General features: G+C 29.5%; 1 protein-coding gene across 4 annotated transcripts; it reads left to right on the forward strand.

Annotated features, from left to right (window-relative positions):
• The first annotated feature begins 13,326 nt into the window (after positions 1–13,326).
• LOC8288860 lies at positions 13,327–20,574 on the forward strand. 4 transcript variants are annotated; one of them, XM_048373839.1, is made up of 9 exons: positions 13,345–14,849; positions 15,037–15,413; positions 16,738–17,850; positions 17,940–18,095; positions 18,221–18,548; positions 18,646–18,716; positions 18,826–18,948; positions 19,677–20,062; positions 20,099–20,574. In XM_048373839.1, exons 1-8 carry the CDS (start codon positions 13,952–13,954, stop codon positions 20,028–20,030), a joined length of 3,420 nt encoding a protein of 1,139 aa, XP_048229796.1. In that variant the 5' UTR covers positions 13,345–13,951; the 3' UTR covers positions 20,031–20,062; positions 20,099–20,574. The 4 variants fall into 4 exon arrangements, 3 of the variants coding, with proteins under 3 accessions (XP_048229797.1, XP_048229796.1, XP_048229795.1); XM_048373840.1 differs by having other exon boundaries at positions 13,342–14,849; positions 15,082–15,413; positions 19,677–20,574; XM_048373838.1 differs by having other exon boundaries at positions 13,347–14,849; positions 19,677–20,574.
• Positions 20,575–21,281: the final 707 nt, after the last annotated feature.

Below are 21,281 nucleotides of genomic sequence, written 5' to 3' on the forward strand. Positions count from 1 at the left end.
CCTTTTAACTAATTTACCACCTACCGCAGTTTGATGAGTAGCTGCTTTCTGCTGCTGCTTGGTACTGCGCTCGGATGGCGACGATAAAACAAAACTTGCATCGCCTAAATAGTTTCTTTATGATATTTACACTCCCCACTTTATATGTACACTCCATATTAGTTCTTTAAAAGTGTAAATGACAGATTTATCCTTATATTAAAATGATAAATATTTTTAATTACTTGAGATATTCGGATTATCTTTTTCAGAATTGACTTACTTTTGTAAGAATAGATATTACTTATTGCCATTTAAAATATGAACAATATTTACCTGCATTTTAAAATAATAGCAATTACATAATATCAATTTAACTTTGACATAATAAGAATATTATAAAGAATATGAATTGGGTCCTACATATTCTGAAAACTGTCATTTATCTGATTTTTTTATATTTATGATATATTTATACAAATAAATAAAATATATAATAATCTTGATAAATTTAGATTTTATAAATTAATATAAAATTAAGCACTAATACATAAAGATGTGATGTTGTTCTAAAAAAATATATATAATAACTAAAATATATAACATAACTTCCTAATCTTTTATTTTTTTATGAAGGATCAAAATTGAAAATTTATATTTTATTATTTCCTAAATTATATTATTTATGATAGAAAATAAAAAGATTTTGAAATATTTTAAAATTAACTATTTTAAAATAATCGATTAATTTAATTTAGATGATTAATAAAAACCAAATATAATTTTATATTTATTGGGTCGAAACGCAAAAGAGCGGGCAGAGCCAATAAAATAGAGAACCCCGTTTTAAAGAAATCGACTATAAATAAAAGACTTTTTGATTGTCTAAAAAAAGTGGCTTTTCTAAAAAATTAAAGATAATTTTATTTTTACTAATATAGTAATATAATAAATAGTATAATATTTTTTTACTACACACAATTATAATTTTAAAAATATTTAATTATATTTATAGTATTATGATCAATATCTTAATTTATAAATTACAAAAAATATAAATTTATATAATATAGCATCAATTACATTTTTTATTTTTTATTATTATATATATATTTTCCAAACTGAAGGTTTTATTTTAAAATTTAAAGTCTAAAAGATGTACAATTAGAATTTATAATAACAACATTAATAAAAGTTAGCAATTTGGGGATGTGAGATGGGACGATAGGGTTGAAGGTATAATGGTCATTTAGTTTTGTCGTGAAACGAATGACGGTGCACCGATTGCTCAAGACGACTTGTCTTACATTCGCAGAGAAAGAGCGACTCTCTTTTCCTTTTCTTTTTTTAAGCTCTGTATTTACTCTTTTTCCATTTTTGTTTTTGACTTTTCTAATTTATGTTCAGGCAGCCAAGGAATATGCCCGCCGATAATAAAATTGTCCCTTCCATTCGAAAGGAAGTGTTTAATTATGCAATTTCTTTTTCTTTTTCTTTTTTTACTATGAATATTAGTTGATAGTGGGATGTCCAAATTTTTATATAGAGAAAAGTCTATAGTAATATTTTATATTAGAGATAATAAAAAAGTTTGATCTTAGATAGTTATACACATGAATAAATTATTTATTTTAATGTTATAAATTTTTTGAGTCATATTTTAAAAATATCTTACTATAATATATATATATATATATATATATTATTAATTTTATTTATATAATATGATAAATATTTACATATCGTATTTCTAGTTTATAATCACCAATAAAATTAAGTATTAATTTAAAAAAAATTAATACTCAAATCTATATTAATTATAATCTTTTTGTAATTATAAATTTTATTTGATACTAAATCTATGACTATAATAAATTTTTACTGTACATACGTTGACAATTTATATATTTTTTCATATCTATATTAAGCCTAATTATTTATAAATTATATTAGTTTTCTAACTATTTTTAGAATTTATATTACGGGTTTGAGTTTAAATTTCTTTTCCAAAGTTATTCTTGAGCAATAATTTCCGTTTAAAATACTATATGGTACTTAAAATTCTTTAAACAGTAATTTAAATTTTAGAAACACCTTGGAAAAATTCTTTTCCTTCTTAAATTTTCTCTTTATGCCTCATTCTTTCTTTTTATTTTCTCATGGCCTAAATGTCAAATTAAAAATTGAAAAGATATATTCTAAAAGAAACTAGGAGAGAGAATTTTTTTGTTTTTTTGGTAAAATTTGCTTCTTTGCTATAATAAAAAATATTTTTTTAATATAATAAAATTAATAAATATATTATTTTTATTGTGTAATTTCTATTTTAATATTTTATTTTTTATTTTCTTAATTTTACAGGGTAATTATTTTTCAGTCATTTTCTTATTTTTTAATTGTTCTTCAGTTATTTTATCCAAAAATTAAAAATAATCAAATCATAATTTAAAATAACTAAAAACTATAATTTTTAATATTTTAATACAATAAAAAACTGTAAATTTGATAAAAAAAATATAAATATTTTCTATATTTCTCCTTAAAAGAAAAGTAGAAAGCACCATTTAAAGATAATATATCATTGTAAAAAGAAAAAGAAAAAAAGAGATTTTGCAGTAAATATATTGATAGGATTATTTTGTAATACCAAATATATTTCTAAAACGTTTATTCAACATTATAATAAATTAAATGTTAGAGAAATTTGTCGCCTCCCTTTTTAATAAGCTTGCTTGGCATCCATTTTTTGTTTTCTTTATTACACTACCTATTTTTCAAAAGTTAAATATACATTTCCTTTAACACTGAATTTCATTCATAATTACATGATTTTCTTCATATAGAATTGAAAATGGAAATAGAAATTACAAACAAAAGTTTTTCTTTGAGACAAAAGAAAAGGTTGACATAATTCTTCTGCTGGTATGATCGCAAAGCAAATCTCTGGAAGCAACGCTTGGCTAGATTAACACGAAACTAAATACTGTAGAATCTTTAAATAAGGCCATGTTTAGGACTGAATCACAAAACTGCCAATTTTATTAAAATCGATTTTGAAACACTTCTTATAATTATATGATATATATTTACGACTTTTAAACCAGAACACACCACCGAATAAACATTTTTATAAAACAATTCATTATCCTATTAAACTATTTATTTAGAGAAATATTAACTCATTTTAAGTAGATATGATATGAAGTTAAAACGTAAATGGCCATTTTCTTATTTTTCCCATTTAGTTCTAATTTTAAAATTCTTTATTTGAAATCTAAATTTTTATTTTTCAAATTATTAATTTCTTATTTTATATTTTTAATTTCCTCTTGTAAATCTTGAATATTAGGTATAGAATTTCTAGAAGGTTTTGGTTCAAATCTTTGAAAAAATTCTATTAAATTGTAAGGAATAGGTTCAGTTTTTTGGGTCTCACTATGTAAAATAATATCTCTTAATTTCAAAAAATATTTTTCTCTATCAGAAGGGTCATTAATTTTGTCAACTAATTCAAAAAGATCAGAAAGAGTTTCTTTTGATAAAATATTTAAAGTTGAATTACAACAGGGACCTGTACAAAGTCCAGGACCCTTACATGTTTCAAAATCAGTATTTGTAGAAGAAGAATCACTTAAAATATTTAAATCATTTTCTTTAAAATCACTTAAATCAGAATTTTCAGGGTCTGTTTCGGAAAGTAAAAGGTTAAGCATTTGATCTTTAAGTTTATCAGAAATGTCTAACTTATTAATTTTTTCTTTCATCCTACACTGGGATTTAAAATGACCAACACGACCACATTAGTAACAAATAGGAGGACCTTTCTTTTTATTATTTTTATTTTTATTTTTATTTTGAGAAATATTTTTGGATGAAGAAGGTTTTTGAAAATTCGAAGTATTTTTTCTATAATTTTTATTAGAAGATTTTCTTTTCAAATATTTTTTAGTTTTTGAAGAAGGAGTTTGAATACGTTCATAGCCATATTGAGAACAGAAATCTCTTAACTCCTTTTTAGATTGTGAAAATTCATTTTTAATTTTAGCTTTTAATTTCAAATCAGTACACAAAGATAAGCCTTCATTATTAATAAAATTAATAATTTATCCATAGGTTAAAGTATCATAAGGAATAGTATTTTCATAAAAATCTCTAATTCTAGTTCTAACATTTTCAGCAAATAATTTAGGTAAACCAGCAATAAATCTTTCTTTCCAAAAACTATGGTTACAATCAGTTCGAGAAAAAATTTTAGTTAAAAAGACATCTTTATACCAGCGAAAATCTTGAAGTTTAGGACAAGTTAAATTTGAAAGAATTTCAGAAGATCGAATTTGATATTGATTAGGTTCACCAACAAAACATTTTGTAATAGCAAAAAGTAAAGTTGCTACAGCATCTTCTTCCTCAGTTTGAACAGATGTTTGATTCTCAGTTTTAATAACTATTTTTCTAGCATTTAAAATCCTTGATTTATCTTCTAAGGATGTGCAATTATCCCACCATCCTTTTAATTGACCAGTGAAGCCAGATATTAGCATCTGAGCTATTTTTTATCGATTATTTACAGATCCGGCTCAGACGAAGATGTAGAGCCATGGTCATTTCCTGTAACATATTTAAAATCTGATATTCAGACAGACCATCTAAGTTCCATTCATAAACAGAATCTCCATCATATTTTGCTTGAGTAAAGTTAACTCTTTCCTCAAACAAGACATCTGGAGGAGTAGGTCTAGGATAATAATGTCTAGTCCTAGGTTTGTCAAAACCTCTATTATGGTATATTTTATTTATTTCAAATTTATCGTTAACAAATTGACTCTCTAAATTTTTAACTTCATTTTGTTCAGGATTATCAGAATTAAGTACACTAACAGAAGGTTTATCTTTCAAAGATAGACTAGCTAATTTTAAATTTATTTGGTTCAAAATATCATCTTTATCATTTAATTTAATTAATTGTTGTTCAGGAATCTCATGGGGTTGAAAAATAGGTTTCATAGGTATACCACCTGGCCTAGGTGCTTGATTATTTAGGCTAGATGTCTCTATCCTATCAAGTTGTGAAGCAATTGTAAAAAGAATCTGATTTGTATAATTATTTTGATTTTGAACATTTCTAATATCTTTTAATAAAGGGAGTTTGTCATCATTCTCGGAGCTTATCCTTTTAAAAGGTGAAGCATTATTTCTTGATTATGAACATTTATTTTAACTTCTTCTAAAGGTAGATGAACAAAAATAATTTGTTTATTTTCTACGGTTGTAGTCCAAGTTTTAGAAACTCTATCATTTGTAAAAAGGTTTTTAAAAGAAAATTCTATATCATTATTGTTACAATAAATTTCAAACCAGATGAAAAACGGAACATTTACCTTAACAGAATTTAAATATTCATAAAATTTTTCTTGAATAGTCTCTCTCTCCCCCTTTGAAAAATGATTTTGAAACCATAAAACTTTTTCACGATTTCTTATATGGTAATAATCAGATCGTAAAAAAGGTTTATTTATTTCAAAAGGTGTAAAAATCATATTTAAAGTTGAAAAGTTTTCCATAGTTGATCTAGAAGGTGACAAAACAGGTTCATCAGAATTTTTATCTTGTTCTATATTACTTGAATCGGTGTAAAGGTTGAGGAATCCTATTTTCAAAATCAACTCCTTGTAAATTTGTATTAGAATTTGGAAAACGTGCTGTGTGTGTGGAAGGTCTAGAATTTTCAAAAGTAGACAATCTAGATGAAGGTAAAAAAGTAGGTGAAAAACTTATTTGAACAGATCCATTAGACTGCTCTAAAATTTTTGAAACTCTAGAATTATTTTCAATAGATTGTGGCTTATTAATTTCTTGTAAATCCCAAGTTCCAGTTTGCGACAACTCATTCCATTTTAGTCTTTTGGGGACTTGTATTTTAGAATGTAAAGGATTAGCTTCAAATAAAATCGTTTCATTTCTTGTTAAAGAATGTCTTGCTCTAGGATCTATAGTTGTTGTCATTACTTTATAGTAAATCCTATAAATAACAGCTATAAATCTAGAATTTTCAGCAAAATCCATATTTTTGGTTTTAACAGTTAAAATCAACGTGTCTAAAATATTTGAATCAAATAATGAAACTGAAAAATTTGGATAACAATTAAAATAGACAGGACCATTGGCTAAATTCAGTTCAGCCATAACCAAAAGTGAATTTGAAAAATTCAGATGTCTTGCATCTCTTAAACAAAGAAAAATAGGTATGTCCAATCCAATTCTAAATAAAGATTTGACAGCAATTTGAGCCATGCCTATATGCAGAAATTTAAATTTCTTTTTAATATGTTCATGTAATGCAGATGATGAAAGTAAATGTAAATTTTCATGTGATTTATTTAAAGCAATAGTTTGTTCAGTTTGTTTAATAGAATAATTTTGTGCAAAATCAAAAGTTCCAATTCGATAAATACTATTAACATTTTGTTTAGGGATGGACCAATTATGTAACTGATTTTCTATTTCTGGGATATTAGACCCTTGAACAGTAAATTCTTCAGAATTTAAATCAGAAAGAGTAGAAGAAGAAGAAGGAGAAACTATTTCTCGACTACTAAAACTGCGAAACAACGATGTCATTACCAAAGACAATAAATAAGTAAATAATGTTTAGGATAATGGGACCACCTACCAGGACCGCCTTGACTGATAATTGGGAAAACGGGCTGACCAACGGATAACCAGGCTGACCAACGCTACCTTAAACAATATTACGAGTTTAATAACTAGGCTCTGATACCATATGCGGAGCAAGATCTTAATAATAGAGAAATAGTTAATAATAGAAAAAGAGAAAGAGAAGAAGTAAGTAAATAATTTAAACTTTTATTAAGTAAATAATTTAAACTTTTATTGAAGAGAGAAAATTTTACAAAGAGATTATAGGGAAGATAGTTCAAGCGTTCAAGTGATTCCTTCTTACTTCTAATGTACATCTATTTATAATAAGAAAAACTATACTATTCGGACTTCAAACAATTTTGAGTCCGTTACATTATTAATTTGTCAAAAAGAAAACAGTAGTTGTCTGCCATCTTGTCCACTTTATAAAAAAAAAAAGATTCTTTGTCTGCCACTTGTTCATTCTTATCGACTTGTTTTGTCCTTTTGTTTTGTCCATTCTTCAAAAGATGCTTGTTTATCTTCTTGTTTTGTCTTTCTTTGTCCACTTATGAAAAAGGAAAGATTCCTTGTCCATTTAGTCAAAAATAATGTCATAATTGTCGAGTCCATAGAAATCATCTTCATTTTGAGGAGTAAAGCTAGGTCCACTAGTGCTTCCAGCATCCTCATTGTCACTATCTCCAGAGACTTGTGACAAAGCTTGTTCCAAGGCTGCTTTGAATTCCTTCTTTGTTGTATTTCCAGATAATTTTGCTAAAATTTTGCTTTTATCCGATAAAAAGTTAATTTGTCCCATAGATTGGCTCGTACTAGATATCATGGGATTTTTTCCCGCAAAATGTTTCAAAACAGTTTCTTTATTAGCTTGAATGTCTTTGCAGTTTGTCCACCATTTGACACTATGTTCTCGAACTAAACAGGCAATAGAATTTACATTTGGAGAGGGTTTAAAGGGTTTCACCTTGAATTGCCAAGAAAATATCCAAGGTAGGTTAAAGGTTTCGGAAAAAATGATCAATTTGTCATGTTTAAGTATGGGTAATTTTTCTTTAAAGATGGTAAATCCTTCCATAATTTTAGTAGGTAGAATTTCTGGGCAAAGTCCAAAATAGGTCCACCAATCAGAAAACCAATTGGGAAAGGTTTTTGAGTTAGTTTTGTGAAACATAAAGAACCAGGAATGGTTCCAATTTCTATTGAGTAAGTGTCCAAAAGGATAAGTTCGTAAAATTTTTTTAGTTTGTACGAACTTTCAGGAATGAAAAATTGGCTAGAGGGAAAAGTATGTTGAAATAATTGTTGGTAATTGGGATTTTTCAAATTCCCATTGAATATTTCGCTTTCAAGAATAGTTACAATTTGGTGTTGAGGTTTTGTGAAATATTTGGGTGGTTCGGTTTTAGAAGAACCTGGTTTTGTAACGACTTGTAAAAGTTGGATGGTTTAGGTGGGGTGGAAGGAGTTTTGTCAAGTACTTCAAATCATTGGTAGAAACCAAGCGAAGATTGTCGAACTTTTTAGCCCAAAATTGGTACGGAGATAATTTTTTCTTAATGGGAGTGCCCATAAGAACTAGCTTGATTTATTTCAACGCAAAAATTCTCTTGTCAAAAAATCAGGCAAAGAATTTGAAGAACCTTTAATATACTCAATATCAAAATCAAATATTCCTAAAAGTGCTTGCCATCCCGGCAAAAACTTGTTTGAAATAAAATTTTTAACATCTTTTTCCAAAATATTTTTTGCGCACTACAATCAATACGTAGTAAAAAATATTTTCCAACTAAATCATCTTCAAATTTTGTAATACACAAAACAATTGATAAAAGCTCTTTTTTAATAGTAGAGTATTTGGATTGGGTTTCATTCCATGCTCCAGAGTGAAATTTAACCAAAGACTCTGTATTTTGACCATGTAACCTCTGTTTGAGAATACCCCCAAAACCTAAATCAGAGGCATCTGTTTCTACTATGAGAAAGGCATTTGGATGTGGTATAGATAGGCAAGATAAAAGATGAATTTTCTGTTTAATAGTTTGTACGAGTTGAGTGTGTTCATGGGTCCAGGGTTTTGAATTTTTTCTAAGACGATTGAATAAAGGTTTGCAAAGAATTCTAATATCTTTGAAAAAATCAGACACATAATTGAGGCATCCCAAAAATCTTTGAAGTTGATTTTTGTCCTTGATTTCATCAGGAAATTTGGAAGTAAATTCTAAAACTCTTGATATTGGTGAAACATTATTTTCAAAAATTTCATGTCCAAGAAATCTAATTTTTGTTTGACATAATTTCATTTTAGGTAGAAACAACTAAACCATTTTGCTTAATTATATTGTAAAATTTATGCGAATGAGAGAAATGTTGTGCTAATGAATTTGAAAAGACTAAGACATCATCTATGTAAACGATGGTGAATGATTGATGATCACGAAAAATGTCATTCATAATTCTTTGAAATTCCGATGATGCATTTTTCAATCCAAATGGCATGACATTCCATTCATAATGACCAAAAGGTACATTAAAACCAGTTTTGTAACGATCCTTTTCATCAATTTGGATTTGTCAAAAAACAGATTTCATGTCAAACTTAGAATAAATTTTTGAATCATAAAGTTTTTTCAACAAATCTCTTTTGTTAGGTAAAGGGTATCTAATCCATTCTAAAACTTTATTTAAAGGTTTATAATTTATGACAAGTCTAGGTACACCACGTTCTCTCTGAGCTGCATTATAAACATAAAAAGCAGAGCACCTACAAGGAGAACTAGAATTACGAATTAATCCTTTTTGTAATAACTCATCAATTTCCCTTTTACAATGATTTTCAAGTTCTGTATTCATAACTTAAATATTATATGATTTAATTATTTTTGTTATTGTGCGTAAAGACACACTAGATACACATTAATACTAATACAATTTTGATGATGAAGTTGTATTCATATTTTAAAATCTTTTTTTTATTATATGAAAATGCTCTTTATTTTCAATTGAAAAAAGTAAAATAAATTTCACATTTTGAAAAAATTGTTCTTAATTATAAATTATGTTCTAATTTTTTAATATATCCTAATTTTCATTTATACTGTAAAATTAGATTAGTAAAATAATAAGTAGAGAGTTGTTATTTAAAGTTTTTGACCTTGGTGATTTTAGAAATATAGTTTTCTAAATTTTAATTCCTTTTGTAATTAAAAAGGGAATTAAATTTATAATTTATAATAAAGTACAAATTTTAGAATTTTTTTTAAATAAGTTGATTAAAAGAAATTTTACTCCTGATAGCAAAAATTAATGATCATTTAGGTACAGATGGTGATTGATGTCTCAAACTTAGTACTTGCAAGTGTACGAACTGAATGATAGTACTGGCAAATTCACCACGAGATCGATCTCATAAGAAATTGTAGAGCATATATTATAAAAACCAACTATCATACAAAATACTAGAAATAAATCTATACACTATAAGACAATGTTTTGAGAATAATTTTAAGGTTTATAGAAAATATGCAACTGAAATGATTAATGTAAACTATATGATAAAATAACCTTTAGTATAGTTTATACTTAATAATCTCCTTATTTTCCTTAAGTCCAAATCTAATGAATGAGATAGTAATGTGTATTTTTTCTAAATCACTCAAGCTAATGATGCAACCTAGGTTTCTTATACCAATATATATTAAAATAAAAATGATATTTATAATACTTTTGACCTAAAGATTTTCATAATAAATATTACTATTAAATTGATATGATGATCAACCAATAATAACAGATAAAACTAATACATATATGAAAGTAAAGAAATCATTCATTAAACTCATAATATATAAGGTTCATACATAAATAAAAAGTCAAACTAAACACTTATGGAACATAGCTTGACATATTTAATCTAATAGTCATCGTAATTAAATAGAAATATATAAAATATATAAAATAGAAGATTAAAATTTCCTCAAAATCCAGAAGTTCTTCAAGGAACGAAGAAGATCAATTCTCACTCTCCATGTTTTGAAAAACTTTTTTGATTCTTAAAAAGATAATGCAAAGACTAACTAAATGTTGTTGAAGATCTCGCTGAGAGAATAATGGTACACCTATTTTCCATCTTATTTAATTAACTTCTATTTATTGTAGGTATTCATTTTTTAGAGTCATTCTCTTAGTATAACACTACCATAGTTATCATCTTAATTGTCCTAAACAAAATAGACAACTTAAAAGATAATTATTTTTAATTACATTATAACTAATTAATTTTCTCTTCACGATTCTTGATAAATTCATCGGCCTGAGATTTTCATAGTCTCTTGTCCTTATTCAAAGCCTTTTACAGCCGCAGTCCAATTAAAACCAATTCATACATTTTTGGTTCATATTTTCTCTTTTTTGCTATTATCATATGAAATTAAATAAAAAAGCTAAAATGTGGTAAAAAACACTTATTTCTACATATTATATATATAAAAAATATATCAATAAATTACTAAAATATCTTAATTAAATATATATATATATATATATATATATATATATATATATATATATATAATATGAACCTATCGTGATAGTTTGGTATTTTTGACACTCCATCTTAATAAATCAAATTTGAAAAAATATATAATTAGATTTTAAATTAAAAGATTTATTTGGTTGTTTAATTTGATAATTGATTTATATTATAATTATTATTCTTTTCATTACAATAGATAATTTAATTTTTATATATTGATTTCATTAATATTAATATATTATATTATAATCTAATAGTTATAAATAAATTTATTAAAGAATAAATATTTATTATTTGGTTAAATATTTATAAAATATTATTTATAAATATAAATATAATGAAAATTAGAAATTTGAGCACGGATCGGTCTAATTCGGTTATTTATAAATCACCGAGTACCATACCAAACCTCGGTTATTTTAAAATTGAAGGTACTAGTACCGTACCAAACATAAAAGGATCCAATACCGTATTGTACCAATTTTACGGTTCAATACAGTTCGGTTCGATGCTATTTTCGATTCTAAAAAATTTAAAAAATATAACTTTAATCTCATCTTTAATCAAATACATTTAGAGAAAATATGATTACCAACTTAACAAAAAGTAGCATGAAAATCTGAATTAAAATTACAATCACATTCTTGAATAACCTGTTTCGCAATTCAGTCACTTGCAAATATAATAATTCATTCAATATTCAAATACAAACTATTAAAATATATATTACTGCTAGCATAAAAATATTTTACAGATGACAATCATTAAAATAAATAAATTTACAAACTTTATATAGCACTAAAATAAATGTCCAAAATTAGCAAGGGAATGTTATTACCTCCCCTCAAAATTAACACTCCACATTTAATAATGGCATAAGGAACTCACCAATCTCAAGATTTTGAATAATTTCTACAATAAAAGTAAAAGATTACGTCAATAAGACTTAACAGCATCAACAATAAACAAATATATGTAAGAAGTAAAAAAATGTTATCTGACTCTATGCTTTCAATATCCTCTATTGATTCTTCTAGTTGGATAGGTTTATTTGAACTTCTAAACCAATCTTGGCAACAAATGAGGACCTCCGCTGTTGTAGGAAGTAAAGAACTTCTATATTGTTAAAAGATGTTCTGATAATTTTTTTCTCAAGTTTTGTTTAATCATTTTCAAAAAAAAAAATTAAATTTATAAATATAATTTAATATATTTTTTATATTTTAATATTAATTTATAATATTTTAAAAGTTAATAAATTAATTATTTCTAAATATTTAATTTTTTAATTTTTATTAGTATAATAATATAAAAATTATTTTTATAATATTTATTTCTTAATTTTAATATTTATATAGATTAATACTTTTAGTATAATTAATATTATTATTCTTAAAATAAAAATATTATATAATTAAAAATTAATTTATTAATAAATATAGTGTAAATAATATTATATTTATATAATAATATCTTTTATAAATCTTACTAATTTATATAACTTTTTATTAAATTAAGTAATTTTTTAACTTGTCAAAATTTATAAATAGTAAATAAATTTTAAATCTAGTATTATAGTATGTATACTAGATTACTAGTATCAATATACTATGTCACATATTAATATATAACTTATATTTTTTATAAAGTATAAAATATATTATAATATTATAGTTATTTTTAATATGTATTATTTTTTGTATTTCGATAGCAATTGCTTGACTTATACAAATGATAAATATAAAATAATTTTTTATAGAGTATATGTATTATTTTTTAATATATGTATTATTTATATAATATAAATAATTATTTATAAATATATGTAAAAAATTCGGTTCTACGGTTTGGTCCGGATCATTACAAAACGGATCGGTTTTGGTACGGTTACGATACGATTTTTACTAAAAAACCAGGACCATATCGCAATAGTAAAAAAATTCGGATCGGTTCAATTCAGTTATAAAAACTTTCGATTTTTTTTATTCTGATATTTTTCGGTACAGTTATTCGGTTCGGGCGGGAATCATCGAGATCCATGCTAAGCCCTAATGGAAATATATTTGAGCAGTACAAGTAGGATTTGAAATCAAATGGAAATTAAAGGGATTCGAGACTTGTTTTTGATCCATAGCTGTTCGTAGTCGCAAAAACTAGCTTGTCTTTTAGCAAGAGCGTGATATTTATTGAGCCAAGCCGCGAAAGGCAAGAGTCAAAGAAACAAGCGGACGCCAAATGAAAACCCCAACGCTTCGCAATTCACTTTCGATTCCGCCAGTTCGTACGGGAGAAGCCAATCTCTTGCGGTTTTGCAGATAGTTAGAGCAGAACACCAAGTCTTTTAGCCCTTAAGAACCACCAATCTCATATCATTCACCGATTAATCAGTCTAACAAAAAGAAATAATGCCCTCTTCTCATACAAAGCAGGCATAAAGTCAAAGCCCAAGCTAATAGCTAGCTCTCTAGGAAAAAGAAAAAGGGGGAATGTTTTCATTATCATTTTCAAGTTTATAAATCACCAGGTATTTTATCTTATCTGATGGTATTAAGCCTCAAAATCTGGTCAGAATTAGGGAAAACTGCGTCGCTTTGTTAGTAATTCAACAGGGAACAATGTGAATTAGCTTTTGTTTTGTTTTTTCAGTTTGCTTTAGATCAATTAGGGTTTGGTATTGTTTTTATTTTGAACCGTAGAGGTATATATATATATATATATATATATATATATATATATATATATATATAAATATATATACATACACGCTTTAATATTGAAGGAATGAAGGGACGGTCTCACCGTCTACAGAGCCATGACCTCCACGAGGACTGGATCGATGGCTCATGGACGGTGGATTGTGTGTGCGGTGTTAATTTTGACGATGGGGAAGAGATGGTTAATTGTGACGAGTGTGGTGTTTGGGTGCACACTCGTTGTTCCCGGTATGTGAAGGGAGATGAATTGTTTACTTGTGATAAGTGCAAGAGCAAGAACAATAAGGACGACAGCGAAGAGACAGAGGTTGCTCAATTGCTAGTTGAACTGCCTACCAAAACTATCCAACTAGAGAGCAGTTATGCTACAGCAAACGGGCCTACACGTAGGCCTATTAGGTTGTGGACTGAGATACCAATGGAGGAGAGAGTTCATGTGCAGGGTATTCCAGGTGGTGATCCTGCATTGTTTACTGGATTGTCTTCTGTTTTTACACCTGAGCTATGGAAGTGCACTGGGTATGTGCCTAAGAAGTTTAATTTTAACTATAGGGAGTACCCATGTTGGGATGAGAAGGTGGGTGGTGATGGTAAAAATGAGGATGATAACGAAAATACAGTTGATAAAGGTGCTGGTGCTTTGTTTTCATTGGCTACAGAGAGTGTCTTGGCAACCCCTGCAGCTGCTTTAATTGGCATGAGGAGGAGAGGTGAGGAAGGCACCTTTGATCGGAGAGAGTACTCTAAAGAAAGGAAGAATTGGGTGAATGAGGATGGTGAGGTAAGGCATTCGCATTTTGGGGTTAAAAAGGAAAGGAGCTTGCTTCGCCCGGTTATTTTACATTCTAATAAGCGGAAGAAAGAAGATCTGGGAACTTCAAAAGAACGAAGTGGAAAAAAGAAGGTTAGAGTTGCTTACAGGGAGGTGGATGCCAAGAAGAGAGGTTCACATGTTTCTAGAACAGGTAGTCAATGTGACCTTTCGTTTCTTTTTCTTCAATGCAAAAGTATTTCTAGTTCTTTTTCTACCTAAATTTGTTTGAATGTGTATAGTCTTTACTCCCAGCATGAATTTTTAGGGTGGGTCACATGTTGTACTGCTAGACATGCACTTGTTGACTCCAATTTCTTTTCTGTTATTCTTATTACTAGCATTTACATCCACCAGTGATGCAAAACCATTGGAATTTTATGAAGACAGAGGTTCGAAGTCTATCAAGAATGACAGTCACAACACTAAGAACAAGAATTTAAGAGACACTGTTATTCAAGAACATGAAACAGATTGTCATATTTCCGTGGGCATTGATGGAGAGAAGGCCATGAATAGCGTAGCAGTGATTGAGCGCTTTTCAGAAACTTTGTCTGTTGACATTTGTAGAAATGATTCTTTGACTGGAGCTGGATTGAATGAAGGAAAAGCTAGCCATGTAGGTACAGAAGTGATTGAAAATTCTTCCAAATCGGATAATCTAGCTGCATCGGTACCTGAACACAATGATGTTGGGAGGATACATGCAGAACAAGAGGTATGCCTTTCCATGCGCATAATCTACAATAATGATACATCGAAGTTTTGCATCTTTAGAGTTTCATTTAGGAATTGGATATTGCTATTTTCTGTCTATAACACTGCACAGTGATGGCCTTTGAGCTGGAGGACTGGATGTATGTTGCTGATTCATGCCTCATAGGAATCCCATGCTAGAGCACCATTACCCCTCATTTTTTGGTTGGTTGCATTTTCTGGTCAGTTCAGTTTTTTGAATTCTTTTGATCACCCCTACGAATGCAATACATATGTACAATACAATCATAATTTCCTTTCCTCTTACCTATCCAAACAAAACTAAAATATTTCTCCTTACCCATATTTTTTTATTTCCCAAACAAGATGGGATAAAGATTTTCCCTTCCCTTCCGTTTATGAATCCTTCTCTTTCCTTTCCTCCTTAGTAGCCATGCATAGTGTTGAAACTAGTATTGCTCGTCATGCGCGTAATTCATTATTATAAAAATCATTATATAAATATATTTGAATTAAAATCTCTATATTAATAAAAAAAGAATTTTGAAAAGATTTTTTTTTTAATTTTTAATTTTATAATATAATACTTTTAATAGTAATATTATTATAATTAAATAAAAACATAATTTTTATTAGGAATATATATGAAGTTATGATACTATTAGAACTGAAGTAAATTAATCACTAATTAATTCCATAAGAAGTAAGAGATTAAATCATTACTTAATTCTATTAGGATTAGGAAATTAATCATTACTTAATTCTACTAGATTAGGAATGAATAATTATTTTATTAAAATAATTTAATTATGTTATTTTAATGCATATTTAATAAAAGTACTGAATTAATCATTGGCAAATATTTTTTCTTTCTGTTAATTAGGTAGTCACTTTGTAAAATTTTTTTTTTGCCCTGATCCGTTCCATCAAATTATTCTTTGTGCAAGGCCATGTCCATGTGATATTAGTCCCTGCATTGCATGCTAAAGGACAACTCCTTAATGCCTGTTTTTAACAACCCATGTTGTAAAAAAAATATTTTAATTATAAGAATTATAGAAGTCCCACAAAGCTTATAATTCCCAGAAAGCAAGGGTTTAGACCAAAAAAAAAATTTTAATTACTAAGGTTTTTTTTAGTCAGTTCAAAAATTCCCCCCTTCTTCGTGCTTTTATATATATTATAGATTAATAATGGTAGTAATATGAGTTGGCAGTGAGAAACTATGCATACTTCATTGTTGGTTTCAATTATATATTAATTAATTGCAAGCATTTATATGTTTTACCTAGGTTTTTGGAATGACTCACATGTGCTTATTATAGGGAGATAATATACCAAATGGTAATCGAGATGGCAATGTGAAAGGTTCTATGAGAAGTGATGTGAAGCCTCCAACTGAGGAACTGGCTAGCACTACTTCAGAAGTTAAGATCGATCAAATTAATAGTGATCAACATCTCTTTCCAAGTTCTATGGAGCTTAATGTTGAAATAGATGCAGATGATGATAATTCTAAGGGGGTCTTGAACGGTCGATTTTCTGGAACTGATTCAAAAGATATAGGGGCTTCTCATGATAATGCTATTGAAAATTCTAAAACGAATTATGTGGCTTTAAGTGGTTCACCATCTCGCGACCCTAAGGCTCAAGAGGTTGATAAAACTTCAGAAGCAGTCATTGATTGTCATATGGACAAACAGAATGAATTAACTAGTGACCCTTTTCAGATCAAACGAGAACTGGAGGGTACTGAGGCTTCAATTCCATTGCAAAAGTGCTCGTCAGAACCTAAATTTGGTTCAATGTTTGCTGAAGAGCTTTCAAAATCCAGTGGAACTACTGTAAGTTCTTCGGCATTAACCAGTCAGAATAAAATTGTCTTGTGTATTGGAAAATCATTGTCTGCTTCAGCCGCTGTCACGATTTCCAAAGCGTCTGCTAGTGACAACATTAGGTCTCCAGATACACTGGAGTCTAATCCTAATACTAGGCAAAGAGTAGTGTCTGAGTGCAAGTCTAATATTAAAAAAGATCAAGCTGCAAGTGATAAGGTCAAGGATGAAGAGAGTCCGGAAATTTCAAGGAAAGCTGTAAAAGAGCGACCAAAATCCTCTGTGAATTCTGCTTCCAAAGCATCAAACTCAAGCAAGATTTCACATACATCTGCTCTTAAGAGAACTGTTTCAGATTCAAAAGATTCTGCTCATCACTCGTCTTCTAAAACATATTCAGCACAGAACTCCTCTGAGACTGTTGGACTGCCACAAAATGAATGTGCTCCATATGTTCAGAATAAGTCGCTAGCTTCAGGTTTATCTGTAAGAGGTGAAAAGCTTAACCAGTTGAATAGCCAGCTGTCATCCAAGGCACATCATGCATCATCTATGAATCCTCCTCCATCTACTAATTCTTCTGCAACTTTAAGTGACGAAGAGGTGCAATTACAGTTGCTGATTCTTCTCATTAGTGTTTGATTTTATTTTCAGTCGATTTACTTGCGAGGCTTCTTTTCTTTCTTTGGCAGCTTGCATTGCTTTTGCATCAAGAACTTAACAGCTCTCCTAGAGTTTCTCGTGTACCACGTCGTCATACAGGCAGCTTGCCCCAGCTGGCTTCTCCAACCGCAACAAGCATGCTAATAAAACGTACATCTAGTTCTGGAGGAAGGGATCATAATTTGGTAAGATGCGTATCATTTATAAGGTTAAAAAGATGTCTATCTCATAGTGCTCGAGTATCGTCTTTCTTACCTAGAAATTATTAGTTTGGTCCATTCTTAGATCAAGTCTTCTTGTTGATTTGCAGGTCTCAAGAAGAAAAAATAAGGATTCATCTAAAGATGGGTTTTCCTGTTCTCACGACCATGATGTTGAGGCTAAAAAGACTGATAGAGTGCCATCTTTACCTGACCTGAGGAGACAGGATACTGCTGATGAATTGACCAAGAGAGAGGATAATGAACATTCTGTCAAGAAAAATGTCACTCCTGTCTCGACATCAACTGCAAACAGTGGTCCATCTTCCTCTACTGAGGTTAATGACCATCATCTGTCTTCAGCACGTGATTCACCAAGAAATATGTCTGACGAGGAGACAGGAGCTGTTCGTGTTCCTGTTCATCGCACTTTACCAGGTAGTTTGCCTCTCAAGGAATTAGAATCATGTCTTAACAAGTCACCACTCTTTTTTAATGCTTAGTCTAATTTTATGTTCTATATGCTTCTGCACAGGCTTAATCAATGAGATTATGAGCAAAGGCAGACGCATGACTTATGAGGAACTTTGTAATGCTGTCTTGCCAGTATGCTTCTAGTGAATTAAGTGCCCATTATTTGGTCAATGCTTATTTCTTTTCTCTAGAATGAGAAACGAAAATAATGTCTCATTCACTTGTATTGTTCCATTTGCAGCATTGGCATAACCTCAGGAAGCACAATGGAGAACGATATGCATATTCAAGTCCTTCTCAAGCTGTTCTTGATTGCCTTAGGAACCGACATGAGTGGGCTCAGTTGGTGGATCGTGGTCCCAAGGTATGGTCATAAATGTTTTTCAACATTTGATCCATAATGCGCATACCATATTTGCTTAATTGAGGAAGTTACAGTCGGTAATTGTTGAAACCTCTATTTCATCAAGTAGAGGAACTTTTTATCCATACTTTTATGGCATTTGACGAAAATATATGGTAGCCAATGGTATCTCAACTGTTTCATGAATTATAATGAGGATATTGTTGGCAATGTTTTTGTTGTGTCCATGTATGGGTGGTAGATCTTGCTTTGGTAGTTACAAGCCATAAATGCAAGATGTTGCAGACAATCCTAATTGGATTGATCATAGGCCACCTGTGACCAAAATGGTTTTGGGGAGGCTTCTCATTTGATACTAGTTATGACGAGTTCTGCTGATTTTAGGTAGAGTAGGCATGGTGATGATGTTAATTTAGCTATTAATAAGCATGAATTGAGAAGGATCAGGAACACTGACAAAAAAAATTGGTTCTACTTTCTCTAGTTAACTCTTTGAAATATAACTGCAATAGAAGACTCTTCTCACTTAAAACTGTAGTTAACTGAGGAGAATCAGGAAGACTGACAAAAAGAATTAGTTCTATGTTCCTAACTAACTCTTAAAAGTAGAATTTGATGGAAGAATCTTCTCCTTTGGTTCTTTTAGTGCCTTTCTTGCACTTGTAAATAGGAACACATTGAAAGTTATAGCCACGGTAAAATTTTCAAGTGTGATCTTTCTGTTACAGACAAGTTCAAGTAGGAAAAGGCGCAAGCTTGATGCTGAGGAATCAGAAGATATTGACTTTGGCAAGGGAAGAACTGCAAAAGAAGGTGAAGGTAAAATCCTCGAGTCACAAAGAGAAGATGTTCCCAAGGGCAAGAGAAAAGCAAGGAAACGAAGGCGTTTGGCATTGCAAGGAATAGGAATAAAGGAAATTAGGAAGAGGCGGAAGGCAGATATGTTTACTGATGATGATAGTGGGCCATTTTCTAATTCAAGTGAGGAGAGTTTATTCAGTGAAGAAGAGGTTCGCTGTGGTGGAGGAGGTACAGTTGGGAGTGAGGCCTCAGCTAGCTCAGATGAGGCAGGGACAATGTAATATTCTAACATTTAACATTTTGTTTTTTGGTCTTTGCTCTTGATATTCAGAGGAGGGCTCCCTTGTGTGGTTAGATGGTGCCCCTTCGAGACTGCAGCCATCACTTCTAAGAAAGTCCTGCATCTTTCTCATAGGACTCTAGCAGGTTGGCAATTGTGGCAATTGCTGCTGTATGTTATCTGCCATGGAAATCCTTGTAGACTTGTGAGGATGTTGTCAAGCTCCGGGCATCTTCTAATCAGTTGCATATTATCTCATAACTGTCTTGACTGCCATTTGTCGGAACAACTGTGCTGGGGAAGCTGTCTGATTGAGCTGGAGGCCAGTCTAGTATTGAAGCTGTAATACTAATGTATATATGTAATTTTTGAAATGATGATATAGAGGCCTTTTTGCGTAGTGGGTGTAGGGACGTAGTGATTGCAGTAGATTCTCCAAAATCTTATCAAAGCAACATGGAATTGCTTGTTTTATGTGTGAGGTTATGAATCTTTCTGCAAGCCAAATGTTTATGAAATTGAGAGGCAGGGCAGATTTTGGGATTTCTTTGGTCTTACATTACTGCCATTATGTTTTGCTTTTTAATATATAATTTACAGAGATAAGCACGAGATATCAATTATCAAACAAACAATTCAGTTAACACAGCACGTCATGAGGACTAACCAGCTAGTCTAGGTACTCAATTGGCTATTTTAAGTTTCTCTACTTGATAAATTGTATAGCTTTTCCTTTTTCTTTCCTTTGAGTTGAAGAGAGGCAAGGAAGATGCTAACCCAGAATGAAATAATCGATTAGATGAGTGGTGGAACTAAATACCTCCACGAGAAAGTTGAAAATAATAGTAGCAGCTGGTAGCTGGTCCCCTGAAATCTTGTCATCCCGGCATTTACTAATGCGGTTAACGTAAATGCATATTCCCTTCACCTGATAATGCTAGTTGTAAACTGCTATCCTTTTAGCACAAAAATTAAATAAATGGCTACCAGTTGACTCAAACTCAAAATGTATTTTTCTTCTTATAAAAGTATTCTAAAATTGATAATTTTTTATCATCAATTTTGCTACCCATAATTGAAAAAAGTCATAATATAAGAATTATTTTATTATGGTACAGTTAGGTAATATGATATCAGTAACTGATTTTTGCGCATCTAATCGGGTAAGTAATGTTGCAATCCACAAAACAATTTTTTATATGTTTAATAATACAATGAGTTGTTTGTTTTTTGGAAAAAAGGAAATGAAACT

The sequence above is a fragment of the Ricinus communis genome, chromosome 5 (assembly GCF_019578655.1).
Source record: "Ricinus communis isolate WT05 ecotype wild-type chromosome 5, ASM1957865v1, whole genome shotgun sequence".
Taxonomy (NCBI): domain Eukaryota; kingdom Viridiplantae; phylum Streptophyta; class Magnoliopsida; order Malpighiales; family Euphorbiaceae; genus Ricinus; species Ricinus communis.